The sequence below is a fragment of the Meriones unguiculatus genome, chromosome 15 (assembly GCF_030254825.1).
Source record: "Meriones unguiculatus strain TT.TT164.6M chromosome 15, Bangor_MerUng_6.1, whole genome shotgun sequence".
Classification (NCBI taxonomy): domain Eukaryota; kingdom Metazoa; phylum Chordata; class Mammalia; order Rodentia; family Muridae; genus Meriones; species Meriones unguiculatus.
Window position 1 is genome coordinate 71,494,414 of NC_083362.1, and position 15,442 is coordinate 71,509,855.

General features: G+C 38.2%; 2 protein-coding genes across 3 annotated transcripts in view; one reads left to right on the forward strand and one right to left on the reverse strand.

Moving 5' to 3' along the window:
• Nucleotides 1-15,442, forward strand: part of Psmd1 (proteasome 26S subunit, non-ATPase 1) — a 68,929-nt gene that overhangs the window by 30,123 nt on the left and 23,364 nt on the right. The gene's annotated exons all lie outside the window — the stretch shown is intronic.
• On the reverse strand, nucleotides 1,302-12,168 carry Htr2b (5-hydroxytryptamine receptor 2B). 2 transcript variants are annotated; one of them, XM_060368772.1, is made up of 4 exons: nucleotides 12,102-12,168; nucleotides 10,664-11,260; nucleotides 4,560-4,760; nucleotides 1,302-2,502 (listed from the first exon to the last, which is right to left on the reverse strand). In XM_060368772.1, the coding sequence occupies exons 2-4, from the start codon at nucleotides 11,010-11,012 to the stop codon at nucleotides 1,610-1,612; spliced, it is 1,443 nt and encodes a 480-aa protein (XP_060224755.1). In that variant the 5' UTR covers nucleotides 11,013-11,260; nucleotides 12,102-12,168; the 3' UTR covers nucleotides 1,302-1,609. The 2 variants fall into 2 exon arrangements, with proteins under 2 accessions (XP_060224755.1, XP_021505406.1); XM_021649731.2 differs by lacking the exon at nucleotides 12,102-12,168 and having other exon boundaries at nucleotides 10,664-11,337.

Here is a 15,442-nt window from a genome sequence, read left to right on the forward strand (position 1 = left end):
GGGAGAGATGGGGAAATATAAATTATTTTTTTAACCGAACTAATACATCCTTATGCTGTTGAAACTATTAAGATCACTAGGGCAAAGTGGCTAATGCTTTAATGACAAATGAATTAAAATTTTGAGATATAATTTTCCTGGCAGATGATACAGAGCCCATACATATATGAAACATGTTGGGGTCTGTGCATTAGATTCATGGTTTAATTCTGCCATTAGAGGAATATATGTCTGGTTTACTTACATTGAGATTCTCCATAGCCAGGTACAATTTTATAATGATCCTAAACTCAATTGCCTAGAAAGGCTTAGTGATAGAGCATTAGGTATGGGTCAGCTTGAGATGGCAAAGCCGAGGTATGGGCTTGTCTTTATTGCCACTTCCCTAAGCCTAACTTTGTTTGCCGTGAGTAGCATTGAATGAATACATCAGCAGTCAGAAGTGACTACCATTTACTGATCCCTGTTATGAATGGCACAAAACATAGGTGCAAAAACCGAAGTGGAGTTAAACTGAGTATTATTTCTAAATTTAGTCAGCTGTTCAGTACAGGTTTGACTCATTTCTAGCTGTAACAATGCAAGGTGAAATAACAAACAAATAAATGAACAAAAAACAAAACAAAAAAAAAAATAAATGAAAATTTTTGTGCCAGAAGCTCAGCTGCATTGTTGGCAGCTGTAACCTCGGTTTATGAGATCACGTACTGTTTAGGCCTCTGGATTGAGGGTCCATAGTTCCTGTTTCTGAATGTACAATGTGGTTCAAGTACCCAAGGACACTTTCATCTGCTTTGTCCTCTTCTTTCATTGGACGTGCCTCTGCTGATCAAATGCCTATTATCAGTTCTGCTCTATATTGTGTGACATCTAACTGCTGTCCTCCCCACCCCTTCTGTCAAGACAGCTTCCTGACTGAGGAAAATTGTGGTGCCATTAAAGCCACTCTTCACTTTTGCTCCAAATATGATCAACATGGGTTTTGTTGTTTTGGTTTTAGGCTTTACAGGTTTATTTGTAGGTGTGGGGTCCCACTGAATCTGGAGCTCATCGGATTAGTAAGCCAGCAAGCTCAGGGGTCCTCCTGACTCTGCCTCCCCCGCAGCAGGATTGCAGGCAGGTAACACTCTACCCAGCTTCTTATGTGGGCGCAGGTCACCCTCACTCTGGTCCTCACTCTTGCATGGCAGGCACCAGTCTGTCCCTCTAGTCTTAATAGTCATTGCTTTTGTCTTTTGGTCCTGTCGCTGCTGTGTGTGCCTTCTGCTTTTAAAAACGTTAGAGTTAACATTTTTGTTTCATTTTATTTTATTCTTAGTACAACTTTACATACAGTTAGGAGCTTTAAAAACTTAAAACATTTTTTTAAGCCTGGAATTTGTTGACATTTAATTTTATCGCATTTGAAAGCCAGAGTAGGGATTGCTTTTGTTTGTAGCCATACAAAACTGCTTTATCCATGCTTTGATTTTGTCTAGATAATTAAAATGGACAGCCTTAGGATTTAACTCTTGCTTTCAGGAGATAAGTTTTTATTCTGTGCATTTTTCTTGGTGTACTTGCATTGTGCTCATCACCTTACTTGAGTGAGAGGAGACTGCCTGTTCTGTTATACGTAGCTGACTTGCTCTTCAGTTTTGTCACCATCGTTTTCAGTGAGGAGAAGTGTATCTAGGAGAAGGATTGATGAAGACTGAATGGTTGAACTTCGAAGCCTCATTGGGCTCTGGTACATGGCAGGATTGATTCCATTTCGAATTCCATGTTTTGTGAAAAATTTCGAGTTTTCTACCATTGAATTCCCAAAGTAGAGTGTACTGGAACATTTTCTAAGTACTTTTGCTGACTTTGTGGCCCGGTAATTGCAGATGATGTACCTTCCAAATGCTTCCCTAAATGTCTTATTGAAGAGGGTATAGATCAGAGGATTCACTCCTGAGGAAATGTAGCCTATCCACACAAATACCTCCAGGAGCATTGTGAGAGTAGTCTGGTTGCAAGAATCACACAAAGCTAAAGTTATATTTGTAATAAAAAAGGGGCACCACATAAGCAGAAAGAGGAAAAACACAATTCCAAGGACTTTTGAGGCTCTCTGTTCATTAGAAATGGTTTGGGCTGATTTTTTTCCAACTGAGGACATTCTTCTCATAAGTGTTTCATCACTTGAATTGGGAAGAATTTTGTCCTTGTGAGAACCATCCAGCATTGCCACCTTTTCTGGTGATGAAAAGGATGATTCTTCCCTTTGGAAAACTGTGGACACAGTCCACCATGTTAAGCGTTGAGGTGGCTTGTTTTTGACCAAGTAAGCTTTCTTTTGTAGAGCATGAATAGTGAGAAAGTAGGTGACTATCATGATCGCGAGAGGTGCAAAGAAAGCAGCCAGTGAGCCAAAGAGCATGAAATTGCCAAAACGTTCCTTTTTCAGTCCACAGGTGATGTTATTTGGATTAATCACATCATTCTCTATCCCTCTAATAGGGACTGGGATGGCAATACCTAAGGAAGACAGAGTGAGATAAATTGAGTCATTTTTATGACCTATTCTTATGGTAGTTGTTTTGAGAGCTTATTGTAGTAACTTCATGTTAATGAATACTTTATAATTCCGGAGTCCTACACCTTCATATTTGTCAGGGGTTTATCAACAGATAGAAGGAATCTAACTGAGCACATCTGCCATTTTTCAGGTTGGAGAAGAATTCAGAAGATAAGTTTAATGCCCAGAATACTTAATTCAGAGAGAATTTGGAAAGTCATTATCTTCATTTTTAGATGTAACTATCTTTGAGGTTGTACAGTCTCACCTAACAGTTTTATCTTTTGGTATTTTGGTGTGTTTTAATTCTAACTTTTTAGAGAAAACAAAATGCTCTTTTTTAAAAAAAGTTGCTGCTTGGGGCTAGAGAGATGGCTCAGTGGTTAAGAGCACTGTCTGCTCTTCCAAAGGACCCTGGTTCAATTTCCAGCACCCACATGGCAGCTCACAACTGTCTGTAATGCCAATCCCAAGGGATCTGACACCTTCACATAAAATTAAAAAAAAAAAAGTTGCTGCTTAAATCAGCCATCTTGTCAGCCCTTTTCCTTTTTTGTCCATGTATTCTTTTTGTTATTATTTTTGTTTGTTTCTTTTCAAGATAGATTTTCTCTGTATAGCTAGCTCTTGCTGTCCTAGAACTTACTTTGTAGACAAGGCTGCCCTCAAACTTGAGATTCGCCTGCCTCTGCCTCCCAAGTGCTGGGATTAAAGGTGTGCGCCACCTCCCCAGGCTTTTGTCCATATATTCTTAGAAGCTTGAACATTATAGATACTTAGTAAAAATTTGATGTTTATAAGGTCATATTATCTAGCCTTAATTTAGATAACTTCTGACCAACAAACTATCATCATATTCCTGCCCTTCATAGAAAAAAGTTTGCTGACTCCTGACCGACCTTGTTATTTCTGCTATTCTTCCTTCACTAGGCAGTTCACTTTCCTCTCCTGTTCATCTACTGTTTGATATAAAAGTCTGTATTCTGAATAGACATTTCCTTAAGTCTTCTTTCTTCCCATGCCATGTGTGTGTATTCCCAGGCTTTTCCCATTATTTTAGCAATGTGAAGATAATATAGTGTCTTTCTTGCTTTACTGAGCACATTCTAATACTGATTAGACAGAAGTAAGCAATAGTAGTTTTCTTTTCTCCCCCTTTAATACTTCAGGGCTCATAATTATTTTTCTCTTCAAAAACACATATTCTATCTATTAGGAAGCAGTGAATCCTTTGGTCTGTTCATCTGTTACAAACCTGCCAGTTTATTTTTCTGGTACTAACTTAGGAGAGCTTTGAACAAACACTGCACTTCATTGAGGTCCTCTAATAGCAGCTGTCTTTGAGTAGTAAAGATGATAACAGACTGGAGAAGCAGCTCACAACCAACTGAAACTGCATCATCTAGCCTCCTCGGGCACTAGGCACACACAAGATGCACGTGCATGCATGCAGGCAAAGCACCCATACACAAAATAAAAATTAATAATCTTTAAAAAGATGAACGCAGAAGTATAGAACAGTTTGAGGGAAATTGAATTCTTTCTGTAAGTCATTTCTAAACATTAGCTTAATGTGAATGTTAAGTTTTTGACAGTTAATATACTAATAGATATTTAACTGCCTTTAGTCTGTGCACATGGGAACATTGACCCTACTAGATGAGTTTATGGTCTTACCAGCTTAGAAAATTTGGTGCGGTAGACTTTTTCCTCCTTTCTTGTTTATGCTGTTAAGTGTGATTTTTTTGCTGCTTTACTTTAATGATTTGTTGGCAAATACCAATGCTCTAGGATGGCGCTTAGTAAACACTGGTTGATTCTGAAGACATGGACTTCCTGCTGACTTAGACTTTACTTGCAGCATGGTTCAGGAGCTGCAGTGAATGTGCTGTGCAGGTACTTAGCTATCACTGGATTGCTTCGACCTGAGTGTTCCTAGGTACCAGACCTGGCATTGCCGGCCATGTGGAAATAAAGGCTAAACACTCCACCCATACCTTTGGCGTTTCCCACATACCTATTGAAATTAACCATACCACTGTAATCTTGATGAATGCAGTAGCCCGGGAGTTGCACTGATTGGCCTGAATTGGCTTTTTGATGGCTATATAGCGATCCACTGAAATAGCACAGAGATGCATGATGGAGGCAGTTGAAAAAAGAACATCGAGGAATAACCAAGCAGGACACAGGACCAGTGGGAGGGGCCATGTAGCCTCTGAAAGAAAGGGGGAAAATTATTTTATTTTATTTTTTGCTTATAGAATGACAACTTTCAGTTTAATATTTTTTTCTTAAGCCAATACATTTTTTATATAATTTATTTTTATTTTATGTTTATTGGTGGTTTGCCTGCATGTCTGTTTGAAGGTGTCAGAAGCTCTAGAACTGGAGTTGCAGGTGTGAGCTGCCCTATGGGTGCTGGGAATTGAGCCCTGGTCCTCTGGAAGAACATCCAGTTCTCTTAACCACTGAGCCATCTCTCCAGCCCCCAACCAGTACATATTTTTAAGCCCTTAAAATGATCCTGGAGTGCTGGAGAGCTGGCTCAGAGGTTAAGAGCACTGGCTGTTCTTCCAAAGGTCCTGAGTTCAACTCCCAGCATCCACATGGTGGCTCATAACCATCTACAATGAAATCTGGTGCCCTCTTCTAGCCTGCAGGCAGAATGCTGTATAAATAAAAAAAAATTAAAAAGGTAAAAAAAATGACCCTGGAGATATTGCTAATGTTTTAAATGAATCAATTCAGAGGTAATTAAATCCTTGAATATGATTTATGGAGGAGGGCATGTATCAGAATTAAAATATTAATTGAAAACATTCTATAGAACATTGTATACTCTCATTACAAGTAGTGAATGGGGATGTGTATCACCTTGACCATTGATTGAGACTGCAGGCTCTTAGGTTCTGATATATAAAGGCATTGTGTGAGAATATGATCTGCATGGAAATTCAAGTTTAAACATCTAGTTTATGGGAAGACTTTGTAGCAAAGTCTATTTTAGTGTTAAAAGATATCTTGGGTTTACTGGTGTGAGATAATCATTCAAATGTCTCATAGAAAAGAACATTTAGGAGCTGGGGAGGCTCGCTTGGTAAAGCGTTTCCATGCAAGCATGAGTACCTGAGTTCAGATCCCCACCCCCTACATCCAGGTATGACAGTCTGCACCTGTAAGCCCCAGTGCTGGGGGGACAGACACAGAAGAGTCCCTGGGACCTGCTGGCCAGCCAGCCTAGTCAAGGCAGTGAGCCCCGGGTTCAGTTGAGACCCTTTCTCAAAAAGTAAGGTGGAAAGTGATTGAGGAAGACACTTGACATCGACCTCTGACCTCCAGATAAATGTGTATCCACAAGGAACTCATGAGAGACCTGTAGATATAGAGAGCCTAAGCAATTGAATTTTCTCTTCTATAGCATCCAGTTTTCTATTAGCAGTGGAAAATGATGACCTTAGACAAAAATAATAATGTATTCTTTAACCATTTGACATTAAAGGCAAACAGTGTAAGAATGGAAAGAATCACTGATTAAGAGAGTTTCATGGTGGAAACTAAAGGAAAGCTATACCCTACATTCTGGGCTCCCAGTAAGGAAATAGAAAAGTACTCAAGCATGAACTATAGAATCATGTAGTCCCTCTAGGCCCTGTAGTCCTGGCTACTGTGGAGGCTGATATGGAAAGTTCACTTGACCCCACACCCAAATCTGACCTGGGCAACATGGCAAGACCCTGCATTAAAAAAAAAAAAAACACTTAAGAGCATGTGTGTTACTAGAGATGGAATCCAGGGCCTGAAGTGTACTAGGCAAGTTTTCTACCACTGAAATTACTGCTTGACATTCTGTTGTTGTTTGCTTTGTGGTTTGGGAACTTGTTGTGTTGTTTTATTTGAAGTGCCTCAAGCTGGCCTAAATGACCCTTCTGCTCACCTGGATATGATGTTTATCCTCAGATGCACTTGCTCTCTGTAGAACTTTTAAAATAAGATACTTTGCTACTAATTTAAACTTGCCTGTGTAGCTATTCTTGATTACGTATTCTACATTTGAAAATTAAGGTCTGGAAAATTCTAGCCGTAAATCTTGTAGCCATGAGCAGAAAACCACAGAGAAGACATATGAAAAAGTATGTGTCTTTGGAATCTGACTTTTTGACCCCTGGTATTCCTCATTCAGGCTAGAAGGAAAAGCTTTCCAGTGCTGATTTAATTAGGCCTGTGAAGCCTGGTTAGTCTTGTTTTCCAACAGAGTTAATATATCTATGAACACTAGTTTTAGAGCAGAAGTGGGAATTAAGATTAGTGCAGGTCACTGCAAGAGGGCAGTGCGTCTGCTTGAACATTAGCTTATCCGGGGGTTGGGGGGCAGAGAACATACTGAAGTGCTACATTGCTGTTTATTATGGCACAGAAACATTAATAACCTGTGTGCATTGTAATTGGGCCATCTCCATGCTTTGCTTGGAGGAGGAATATGTTGTTCTTAATTTCTTTTATTAATTGTAAAAACCTATTTTCTTCTTTTTTAAGCCAGGTGCCCTTTGCTTTGATGAGATAGATTCACTGCATCTGAAATCTGCTTGCCCTTTAGGGAAGTTTTTAGTTTGGAAAGCCAGGTTACATCATTTGTTTAAGAAAACTAGCATCAGTCTATAAATATGAGTCATAAAATACCTTTTTTTATTTTAGGAACTTTAAAGATTGTTTTTAAAGGCATTCCAAAAAGACTATGTCTACAGAGTTCACAAAGACACAGTTTAGGAAATCAACTGTTAGGGGATAGACCTAAGTAGCTTTTTGTTTAAACAAAAGAATTTTACTGCTTTTCTATATTTCAAAGAGTGATAACATGGTTCAGGCCTTAGATTCTTAGAAAGCTTCTGGGTTGGTTGGTTGGTATTGTTTATTTGGGAGGGGGGAGTTGTGTGTGTGTGCGCGCGCGTGTGTGTGTGTGTGTGTGTGTGTGTGTGTGTGTTCTCATCTGAACAAAATAGATCTCTTGAGGTTAGCTAATATAATAGTGTTTTAAGTGTTTTCAGCCATTTAGTACATAGGAGAAATTCGTTGGTTCTTTAAATTTCCACTTTCCAAAAGTATTTTATTTCCCTGTTCTCCTGTTTCAGAATCATAATCTTTCCGAATCCATCTTCCAACTATTTTCAATGCTCTGTGTCTCATGGGTACTGCTTTAAACTATGGCTCATAGAGCAAGGCTTAACATTTGTTACAGTGGAGTCCCCTGTGGTGGTCTACACCTTTAATCCCAGCACTTGGAGGCACAGGCAGGTAGATTCCTCAGTTTGAGGCCAGCCTGGTCTACAGAGTAAGTTCCAGGACAGCCAGGTTTACACAGAGAAACCTTGTCTTAAAAATACAAAACAAAGTGAGTGAGTGTGTGCGTGTGTGGGTGTGTGGGTGTGTGGGTGTGTGGGTGTGCGCGCGCGTGTGTGCCATTGCATGGGCCATGGTACATGTGTGAATGTCAAAGGACAGTTTGAATGAGTCATTTTTCTCCTTCCACCATGTGGGTCTTGGGGATGAACTCGGGTCCCCACCAAGCACCTTTACCCACATTTACCCATAGACTGTCTCACCAGTAGCTCATGGTTTGGAGGTCTTTGTTCATTTGTTTGTTGTTAAAACAGGATGGTGCTGTGTAGCTTGCTCTCAGGCATCTATTTTTCAGTCAGTCCCCCTGCCTCATATTTCTCTGCCCAAGTATTTCTAATGTTGGCATTTTTAGGATTTGTGGTAAAAACTGTTGTATTGTGTTCATGGATTTTAAGAATAAAAGATAAAACAGCAATAAATAGATGGATGGATGGATAGATGGATGATAGATAGGGAAGGTTGTAAAGGTCACACCAAGTGCTCTCAAAGAAGAAATGAAAACAAAAAAACAAAGCAAAAACTGTCACGTCAAGAGTATCACAATCTTAGTTAAACAGAAACTTAAACAATATGGAATTAAATGTTATGCAAATAAATGTTTAAATAAAATAACCCCCAGTTAAGAATACCAGGGCCACCTTGTTATTTTTAACTCGGTTTTTTGTTTGTTTGTTTTTTTAACTTTTTCCCCCTGAGACAGAGTTCTCTGTATAGCCTCGGCTGTCCTGGACTTGCTTTGTAGACTAGGCTGACTCACACTCACTGAGATCCTCCTGAGTGCTGGCTACATTAAAGTCTTGTGCCTCCACTTCCAGCTTTAAATTTTTCAAGTCTGATTTAACTGTTATAAAGGTTTTTAGTTACTTTCATTGAACTTCCTGGTAATAGCTAAAATTGTTCATAATGGTAATTAATCTTTTATGATTGTATAACTAAGAACAATTTTGCTTGTAGACCTCAGAAGTTCTGAAGATTTCCCATGCAATTAGAGAAAATCATGGATTGCTCCTTTTTTAAAATTATCAAAAATTCATGCAGATATGTTTAGAAAGTCCTAGTATTTACCAGTCTATACAAAGATCTTACTATTTCAAGTCTGGTTCCCATTTATACTGTGCACAACTTGCAGTTTATAAACCTTCATTTGATGCCTTCCGAAGGTAGCATGTATCTACATGCACTGTCTCATAGAATATGTCTTAAATAATGAATTCATACTATGACATTTTAAATGATGGTTACGTTCCCAGGTTGGTTCTGGTTTGCTTCCTATCCCCAATCTAATAACTCCTTTGTACGGCATAATTACTGGTAGCAAAAGTGTTTGGGACTATATGTTATTGTGTTACTTATTTTATAAGTATTTGAAAAATGAAATGCTGTTAAAATGGGTTATAATTTAAGACATAAGTGTGCAGTATGTATTTTGTGTTAAATGTTTGGATTTCTGCTATTTTTATTGTTAAGACTATCTTAAGCAACAGTATTCTAGATAAGCAGTTTTCTTCAGCTCACAGAATCCCTACTATTTGAAACCTCCTTGAGAAGTGCGTCAGCTAACTTGAACACTTTTCTGTTAAGATTCCTTAACCTGAGCTAGTCATTCATGTATAGCAGTTTTCTTCACTTTTTAATTTAATAAGCAAATATTCTAGATTAGTACATTTTATTTCTATAATTTGCATGTTTATTCTCTGCATATAAATACAATTCTTGGAAGCCTGATCATTTGTAATTTTAAGTTGTTTATTAGTAGGATATCAATTTATACTAATTGACTAATTAAATTTCTTTTAATGCTGACTTTGAAGTAGGAGCCCTCATTAATTCCTTAAAAAAAATCATTTGTTTACTCCCAAAGCTGAGGACGATGTACACACAGCAGAAACTCCTTATGGCTACTTTAATATCGTTGTCTTTTTTTTATTATAACAAAGATCTGAAAGTCAAACTATATTTTTATTATCACAGTAACTCAGGATTTGTTCTACTTATTTCAGATGGTCAGATACCATAAAAACTTGAGCAGATGGATCTTCTCTTGAGATACTCTGAGCCAGACCATTTCCTTTTGTAACTAAACATCTTAACATGAGTTATGTGTAGAAATTTTGTCAAGGTTCAGAGCACTCAAGTTAAAAAGAGCTATAATAGGAATTTTTTGAACAATATGTAATTTTAATTGGGACTTAGTGATTTAGTATTCTATTATTAAAGCCCCAGAATTATCTGAATTGTTTACCTTATTAAAAGGAAAATATGAATAATTTTTTGAAAGGTGTGGTTTTTTTATTTGCTGTAATTTTTAGGTAATGAATACCGAATCTGTGAATATTGCCAACTTAATGATTTTATAAGATAACTGAGGAGAGGTTAAAATTGTTCCTAAGAAATTATTTTTGTGTCCTTTCACGTTTATTACAAATTATTGAAAAAATGAGGGAATATTACCTTCTCTGTCTTTAATCCAGATCCATCTTTTATTTCTTTTTTTTTGTGGAATGGTTTTAATTTTTAATTTTTATTTTATTTTTATTAATTACAGTTTATTCACTTTGTATCCCAGCTGTGGTCCCCTTCCCCCACCCTTCCCAATCCCACTCTCCCTCCCTTCTTCTCCTATGCCCCTCCCCATCTTTTATTTCAAAGAAAATAAAAATCAAATGAGTGTCTGGTTCTTTAGTGGTCAGGTATTCAGTGGCGGGAACAAAGGGAAATACTTACCAAACATGATCGTCAAAAGGGCAATCGGCATCACAAACAATCCAACCAGCAAGTCAGCCACTGCCAAGGACATTAGAAAGTAGTTGGTAGCATATTGCAGCCTCTTCTCCAGTGAGACAGCCAGAATAACAAGGATGTTCCCACCAATGGTGGGTATTATCACCACGAGAATCAGCAGAGCTGCCCAGTGCACTTTCTTCCCCTGTTCCTCGGGAGTCTGCAGCATTTCCTCTTCTGTTGATTCTGTCTTCAGTCCAGAACGGTTAGACAAGATCAAGTGATCACATGGATTCTGTAAAATGTGCTCAGGGATTGTGCTCTGTTCAGATACTTTGTAAGAGCAAGCCATTTGCCGTTCTGTGATTCAGTCCAGTCCCAGACAGTGGTCAGCATGGTCAGTAGCTAAGCTGGTCATCTGCTTTTGCAAGGCATTGTACCCATGCCAGACATTAACCTGCCACGGTTGACGTCTTTCTTCTTAAGAAGATTCAGGTTCTCCAAGATGGGAATGTATGCACATCTCTCCATGTTTGCAGGTAAGACAGCCACATTTTTAGTCTTTCTAGAGGCTTAGATTTCAGAAGACTCGATGAAAGGCTCCAGTAGATGTGGAGGGGGAAAAAATATTAGTTTCTCTTGTCTTTTTTTTTTTTCCGTATTTTTAAGAGTTGAAATTGAACATAAGTACCAAAGAGTTTCCCCCCTAGATACAGAGAGGTTGTATTATTAACAGAAAGCAGTAAAATATACTAGAGCTAACTAAGTACCCCCTCCTATTTTGATAGGTTGTTATGCATTGTGATAGTGCAGCCAGTGCCCACAAAAATACTGTATTTCTGATTTGCCGCAGAGGTAATAATAGTGGAGATAGCACATTGCATGTTATCTGAGCTTTAGGTACTTTCCCCCTTAACTTTAGAAAACATACAGAATCGTGAATCAAAGCTCTAAATAGTTACAAGTAAATGTTTCAGTAAGTACTAGCCCACCTAAGCTCTGAGTGAAGGGCTCATCAGCTAAGAATCTGAGTGTACATGTAATCGTTTGTTTGATGGTGTTGATTTAAATGCTTTTTTATGACACGTTTTATAATTCCTTCAATTGGAGAGAAAGTAGTACAAAGTATTACTAGCTAGATACTTGCTTTTAGTAGTAATTGTGTTTTTCTACAAGATTTTAGATGTAATCATGTAAGTCTGCCAAATTTGAGCCAGTTCTTTTTTTAAGTCCCTTACTCTTTCCAGTTTTCTTGAGAAGCACTTTGAGAGGAAAATTAAGTTATCTGTTCATTACACTCACAAATTCTGTATTAAAATTGCCTTCATATTATACATTTTTAAACCACTGAGATGGAAAAGACTATGGAAGAAGAGCTCCTGAAGATTGAATGGAAACAACAGAAACCTGTTGGTTCCATATGTGCTTGCTAAATGCTTACCTCCTGTCTGCTTGTGACTTCCTAATGTGCTGTCCTTGTGTCTGTTCGGCTGGACTCCTTCTCCTGGCAGGTCCTCCTCCCATTGACTTACTCGAGCCTCCAGCACTGGCACTTGTAAGCAGTGAAATAAATGTTTGTGCAGCTGTACGCCTGCCAGCGAGGTTATTTCCTCTTTGATACTGTCATTATTAGAATATAGCTGCATTCACTGTAGTTCATAAACTACTCATGTTCTGACCAGTTCGTGACCCTAATTCAAGTGATATTCTTATGTGTTCTCTTTGATATTTGGGGGAAATATAATAAACTCTTACTTTAGGGTAAGATGGTTTTATTTGGAATTAAGCGTAGGCTGTTTTTCCGCTTTTGAGGAAAAACGAGATAAAATCTAGAGATTTTGGGATGTGTATCTTATGGAGATGCTCCATCATTAGCCATATAGCAGTTTTCACACTTGTAATTTTTAGCAATGAAACAATATTCTCATCCAGCTTTATTATGTCTTTGCTGTGGAGTGCAGCTAATTTCCTCACATCACAGCCTTATATAGAAAAGCACAGAAAGATCTGCATGCTACTTGTATAGATTTTGGCAAAAACTTTGTGACTGCTCATTTTTAAACAGCCTCTGAATTTGGGAGCTGGTTCACTGGCAACTTTTTTCCCCATAGATTTTTAACTAAGAAAAGTGTATAATGTGTAGTAAAAATGTGTTTCTGTCCTATTTCTAAAAAGTAATGTATAAGTCTTAACAATTATGCTCTTGAAATTTTCTCTAAACTACAAAACTGGCTTGATATTAAACTCTAGCAAGGCTGTGGTGGCACACACCTTTAATCCTAGCACTTGAGAGGAAGAGGCAGGCAGAGCTTTGGGAGTTCAAGGTCAGCCTGGTCAGTGAGTTCAGGACACCTAGACTACACAACTTAGGGGAAAAAACAACAGTTTTGTTGTTTTCAGTGTTGCCTTTTTAAAGGGTCTTCCTAGGTCACTCAGAGATTAATTCTTTACATCTCAGTCACTGGGATTTGTGTATTTTTCATTAAGACACTGTCATACATGTGCATAAAGGTATTTCTGTCACATTCACAACCTCTTACTCTTCCTTGTCCTCCTCCCACTCCCTCTCATTCCTTTCCTCTTCTGCCAGCCTTCTTCTACTTTCATGTGTCTGAGTCTTTGTGTCTGTCTCCTAGTTCTTTTATTAGCTCATTTACAGAGCGTGGGTACCTCACTAGTGACTATAACTGAAGAAAATGACTTGCCCTTCCCCATTAACCATTAGTTGTGCATAATCCGCAAGGTCTATTTTCTTCTTCTTCTTCTTCTTCTTCTTCTTCTTCTTCTTCTTCTTCTTCTTCTTCTTCTTCTTCTTCTTCTTCTTCTTCCTTCTTCTTCTTCTTCTTCTTCTTCTTCTTCTTCTTCTTCTTCTTCTTCTTCCTTCTTCTTCTTCTTCTTTCTTCTTCTTCTTCTTCTTTCTTCTTCTTCTTCTTCTTCTTCTTCTTCTTCTTCTTCTTCTTCTTCTTCTTCTTCTTCTTCTTCTTCATTTTCCTGTTTGGTTTCTTATAGTTCCTTTTGTAGATTGTATCTCCTCTGTATTGAAATTTAATATGTTATTTCGTTCCTGTATTTCCTAAAATTCTTCTCAAATTTTTGTAACTTTTTTTCTTTTTTTGGTTTTTGTTTGTTTTTGAGACAAGGTTTCTCTGTGTAGGCTTAGCTGTCCTGGATTCACTTTGTAGACTGGGTGGCCTCAAACTCAGAGAGCCACCTGCACCTCTCAAGTGCTGGGATTAAGGACATGCGCCACCACCACCCTTTTGTTGCAGTTTTATTTGGTTTGTGTATGCATGACGTGGGAGGAATGTGCATGCCACAGCACACTTGTGCAGGTCAGAAGACAACTTGCTCTTTCTTCCATCATGTGAGCCACACACTTAGGTGGTCAGGCTTGACAGCAGGTGCCTTACCTGCTGCACCATCTCACTGGCCGCTGTTTCCTCTACCCTGGCTGTTGGTTCTAGAGGTTTGATAGCATTCTCTCTCCATTTATTTGTCTATTTCTTAATTGAGAGCCAAGACTGGTGGTATATGTAGTCTGATTGTTTTCATGATGTGTTAGCAGTCATTGATAATCATATTGCGATCTTTTGCTTCTTTATAAATTGCAAAATGGCTATACAGTTTTATCACGACTTCATTTACTATTACTTGAAATCATATATACATGTGTGCAAGGATTACTGTTTTTTCATCGCAGTCACTGCTTTTCTCCTTTTCTATCTAGAGCTGTCTGCTGAAACACTGGCAAACCTATGAAGAGTTTATGGCTTTATTGTGTTCTTTCTTGCTTTCTTTTTGAGATTTATTTATTTATTTAATGATTTAACATAGGTGAGTGCTCTATCTGCATGTACACCTGCCTTCCAGAGGCTACCAGATCCCTGTATAGATGGTTGTGAGCCACCATGTGGGTGCTGGAAATTGAACTCAGGACCTCTAGAAGAGCAGACAGTGTTCTTAACTGCTGGTCCACCTCTTTCTCTACGGGTCAGTTTTCTTTGGAATATCTTGCCCTTGCTGCAACCAAATAACAAATTCTGAAAGTCTGTCCGTCACTAGTTCCCTAAAAGGTTTCTGAGAATCTGAAAATGAGAATCTTAAACATAGCTATCTAGAAAATCCAGCTTATTTGATACTGTTTTGAAAGAAACTTTGAGTACTAACTGGCTTTTAAAAAGGGGTCGAACTACAGCATATTAGCACACAAATTCCTTATTTTGATCCGAAGACAATTTCTGGTTTTGCCTCTAGATTTCGATGGTGACAGCATGGAGACACAGGAGAACATTATGTTTTGTGGGTGAAGCAATAAAGGCTCAGTACTATTCAGAGCTTGTCTCCCTAATGATAAATAACCACCCTTGAATTGGAACCCAGATCTTTCTGATTCTAAGCCTATGTTCCCTCAATCTCAGTGAACTAAACACAAATAAATAAAATAAAAGTAAGTTGACAGAAACAAGTGAGCAGTGATCAGGGTCTAAAACAAAGCCCTGAAAGAAGAATTGAGAGTTAAGAGTTTTGCTTAATTTTCTGGCAGACTAGTTGTGGAATCTGAGGGAATAAACAGAATAGAATTACATAGATAAGTGGTAATTATGAGAAAAGTGGTTTAAGTTAGGGGAGTGTTTTTTAGTCCTCTTTCTATATGCTGGCTCAGGTATCAGTGATATCTAGGTTAAAGACATCCAACTGGCCTTTAGATTCTCTTCAGGGTTAGGAGATACAGAGACCGTACAGAAGCTAGTCTATCTTGATTACTGTGCATTGTGCTAAGCC

What these genes read in the sequence shown, in the direction of transcription:
- Htr2b (XM_060368772.1), bottom strand. Translation starts at nt 11,012, where the DNA reads ATGGCTTGCTCTTACAAAGTATCTGAACAGAGCACAATCCCTGAGCAC. An exon ending in CCTTTTGACGATCATGTTTG is followed by an intron (nt 4,761 to 10,663) that starts GTAAGTATTTCC and finishes CCTTTCTTTCAG; the next exon opens with AGGCTACATGGCCCCTCCCA. An exon ending in GGTATGGTTAATTTCAATAG is followed by an intron (nt 2,503 to 4,559) that starts GTATGTGGGAAA and finishes TGTCTTCCTTAG; the next exon opens with GTATTGCCATCCCAGTCCCT.